The 3506-nt window shown below is 60.3% G+C and overlaps 1 protein-coding gene across 1 annotated transcript in view; it reads left to right on the forward strand.

Moving 5' to 3' along the window:
* LOC114070716 (BTB/POZ domain-containing protein 2-like) overlaps positions 1-3500 on the forward strand; it is a gene marked incomplete at its 5' end in the record, with an annotated part of 21571 nt that extends 18071 nt beyond the window's left edge. Inside the window, 4 exons of the mRNA XM_027908268.1 lie at positions 286-478; positions 1576-1663; positions 2708-2854; positions 3330-3500. Coding sequence (XP_027764069.1) covers positions 286-478; positions 1576-1663; positions 2708-2854; positions 3330-3491 — 590 coding nt within the window. The remainder of the gene's footprint in view (positions 1-285; positions 479-1575; positions 1664-2707; positions 2855-3329) is intronic.
* Between the last annotated feature and the right edge of the window lie 6 nt (positions 3501-3506).

Below are 3506 nucleotides of genomic sequence, written 5' to 3' on the forward strand. Positions count from 1 at the left end.
AGCTGTGCCAGGGGGGTTGGGATGGATCTCAGGGAAAGGTTCTTCCCCCAGAGGGTGGTGGGCACTGCCCAGGCTCCCCAGGGCAGTGGGCACGGCCCCAAGGCTGCCAGAGCTCCAGGAGCGTTTGGACAACGCTCTGAGGGACAGGGGGGGATTGTTGGGGTGTGCTGGGCAGGGCCAGGGGTTGGACTGGATGATCCCTGTGGGTCCCTCCCAGCTCAGGATACCCCAGGATTCCGTGGTTCCTCGGGGCTGACGGCATCTCTGCTTCCCTCCCCGCGGCAGGGCCGGCGCAGTCGGGGATCCTGACGGACCGGGAGGTGGTGAGCCTGTTCCTGCACTTCACCGTGAACCCCAAGCCGCGGGTGGAGTTCATCGACCGGCCACGGTGCTGCCTGCGGGGCAAGGAGTGCAGCATCAGCCGCTTCCAGCAGGTCGAGAGCCGCTGGGGGTACAGTGGGACTAGTGACAGGATCAGGTCAGCACCCTCAGAGTCGTGTTCTGAGCCCTCACCCCCTGGGGGGACCCCGACTCCCACCCTGGGAACCCCGCAGGGAAAGGGTTTGGCTGGGTAAAAGCATCCCCTGCCTCTTTGTTGGTGCCACTTTGTATCTCTGTTGGCGAAGGTTGCCCGCAAAGGGGGCCCTGCAGCCTCTGGAAAAGGACAGAAATAACCCCCTGGTGGCTTCCTGTAGCTGTAGGGACACCTATGGGGTCACCAGGCTTCCCCCTGTGCCTGGGGGGGACAGGGAGCCATCCCTGCTCTGTTAGAAGTGTCAGGGTGGCTTCTTGCAGCCCCCTAAACCTCCCCTGTGTGAGGGAGGGGTTGGGATAAAACACTGCTGTGCTTCCTGGGATGCCCAGTTTGTTCAGGCCTGACCCAGTCATGGGAACAGGGCCTGGCAGCTGGGACTGGCACAGGGTGCTTTTTGTGTGGCCAGGGAATGACAGCAAGACAGGAAGGGTTCAGGAAGCCTTGGTTCTTTCCTGATCCATCTTTGTCTTGGGTGGAAGGGGCCTCCCAGCAGTGTAATTCTTTACAGTTTTTAAGCCTTTTCATCACTGGTTCTGTTGCACATCACTGGAGCTGTTGGTTGGATCCTCTGCTCCCTTCACCCCCTGACAGGAGATGGGACTGGGAACTGCTGCCAGCTCCAGACGCTTCCTGCTCTCAGATCTAACGCTCAGAGACCTTTAGGAGCCTGTGTTTGACTTCAGGTTCAGCCTCTGCAGCATCAGGGTCAGCTCCAGCACAATATTCCATGCTGGCTGCAGAGCCAGAGGCTCCAGCCTGGCCTGGGTGTTTGTTCTGGGAACACCCAGGGCTGAAGGAGTTGGTGGATGGGTGAAGAAATGCTGTTGGCAGCTTGGCAGTCAGGGGTCAGTGTGAGCTGACAGCTGGTGGTTTCTTTTCTCTGGAGGGTTTCAGCCCTTAGGAAGAGTTGCATTAAATCCATGGTGGGTTTGATTAAACCATAAAATCAACACAAGTGCAGATGTTGGTGTGTCAGCCTTGCACTGAAGCAGTTCCAGGAGTGGCAAGTTCGGGCTGACCTCCCTGCTCTGTTCCTGCAGGTTCTCAGTAAACAAAAGGATATTTGTAGTTGGGTTTGGATTATACGGATCCATACACGGGCCAACGGATTACCAGGTGAACATACAGGTAATTCTCTTCACTGCCTTAAAAATCCTGCCTGCTGGAGGGGCTGGCAAGCCCCTTTTGGTGTTTTGGTGACTGTGGTGTGTGTCCCTGGGCAGGGGGTTGGCAGATGCAGCCGGGGCCAGATGGGGCACTGGGATCAGAGGGATTATGGTGCTCGATTTTACGCAGCTCCCGTTCCACGCGTCACTGCAGCATCTCCCCGGGTCTGCTCCCAGCCTTGGGAATACATCTCAGGGAGTTGGGGGGCACTTTGGGGAGGGGCTGTGCGTGATTTCCAGCCCAGGGCAGGCCGGGCTGAGCCCGCTGTAGGTGGCTGCTGCAGGAATGGTTGGTGCCAAGCTGCACAAACCCAGTGGAGCAGCCACGATTCCACAAGGGAAGAGCACAGGGGAATTGCTGTGCTGGGCCTGGGCAGGGCCCCTGTGCAGCCCCACGTCACCAGGGCCCTGTGGGGTGATGGGCTGGGCTGGGGGACACTCAGTTGTCTCAAGTCCATCGTGACCCTGTGCAGAGAGTGGGGTGGCTCAGGGGGCTCTCTGGGTTCAGGTGTCACCCTCTGCAGAAGGGCTGTCCCCAGGGGAGCCACCCTGGCACAGCACAGTCTGCCAGCAGTGCCAGGGGCTCAACCTGGTGCCCTGAGCTCCTGGGAGAGAAGGATCCAAGCACAGTGTGCTGTCCTGCAGCCAGGGGGGTGAGGAGGGGGTGTCTGGGACCCAAGTCCAGTGAGATCAGAGGTGCCAGAGCAGCTGTGGCTGCCCCAGCCCTGGAAGTGTCCAAGGCCAGGTTGGACGGGGCTTGGAGCACCCTGGGCTAGTGGAAAGTGTCCCTGCCCATGGCAGGGGGTGGCACTGGGTGGGCTTTAAGGTCCCTTCCAACCCCAACCATTCCATGGTCACAGCACCAGCAGGGACATCGAGATGGATGCAGTCAGATGGGGCTGGTCCAGGTGGGAGTCCCTGGGGCTCAGCCCAGGGCAGGGACAGCCCTGTGCAGGGGCAGGGCGGGGCAGGGCCGTGCACTGAGGGGCTGCCACGTGTGCTGCAGATCATCCACACGGACAGTAACACAGTCCTGGGGCAGAACGACACCGGCTTCAGCTGCGACGGCTCCTCCAACACCTTCCGCGTCATGTTCAAGGAGCCCGTGGAGATCCTGCCCAACGTCAACTACACGGCCTGTGCTACTCTCAAGGTACCCCATGGGCTGGGGGGGCTGCTCGGGGCCTTCAGTGCCCCACAGGCCTTGCTCTGCCCTCTTTGGGACCCGTGGGGCAGCCCCAGGGGTCGGTGTGATCCCTCACCTGGTGCTGCTCCATCACTCCCAGCCGCTGCTGGACTGGTCTCCCAGCACTGAGCAGGGGATGGGGGTATTTTTTGGTGCCAGTTCTGGGGGTGTGTAATTCAGGGCCTGCTGCAGTGGCCTCAAAAGGTTCATGTTTAGCTGTTGAGATCTGGTTAAATGAGTGGTAAGTTCTGACAGAGAGGAGGGCAGAGCTCAGAGCACCTGAGGTGCAACTCCAGGAGGAGGAGGAGGAGGGGAAGGAGGAGGAGGAGGGAGGAACTGAGGCCTCCAAAGCTCGTTGCTTCAGGCCAGGCTGTGAGGGCCAAACCCCCCTGAGAGCCTGGGCAGGGCCCTGACCTGTTCTTGTCTCCCGTGGCCCCCGCAGGGTCCAGATTCCCACTATGGAACCAAAGGACTGCGCAAGGTGATCCACGAGTCCCCCACGACGGGAGCCAAAACCTGCTTCACGTTCTGCTACGCGGCTGGGAACAACAACGGCACCTCCGTGGAGGATGGACAAATCCCAGAGATCATCTTCTACACATAGTGCTGCTCCCAGCCC

The sequence above is a fragment of the Empidonax traillii genome, unplaced genomic scaffold (assembly GCF_003031625.1).
Source record: "Empidonax traillii isolate 1590-97213 ecotype Southwest subspecies unplaced genomic scaffold, ASM303162v1 scaffold1669:size174073, whole genome shotgun sequence".
Lineage (NCBI taxonomy): Eukaryota > Metazoa > Chordata > Aves > Passeriformes > Tyrannidae > Empidonax > Empidonax traillii.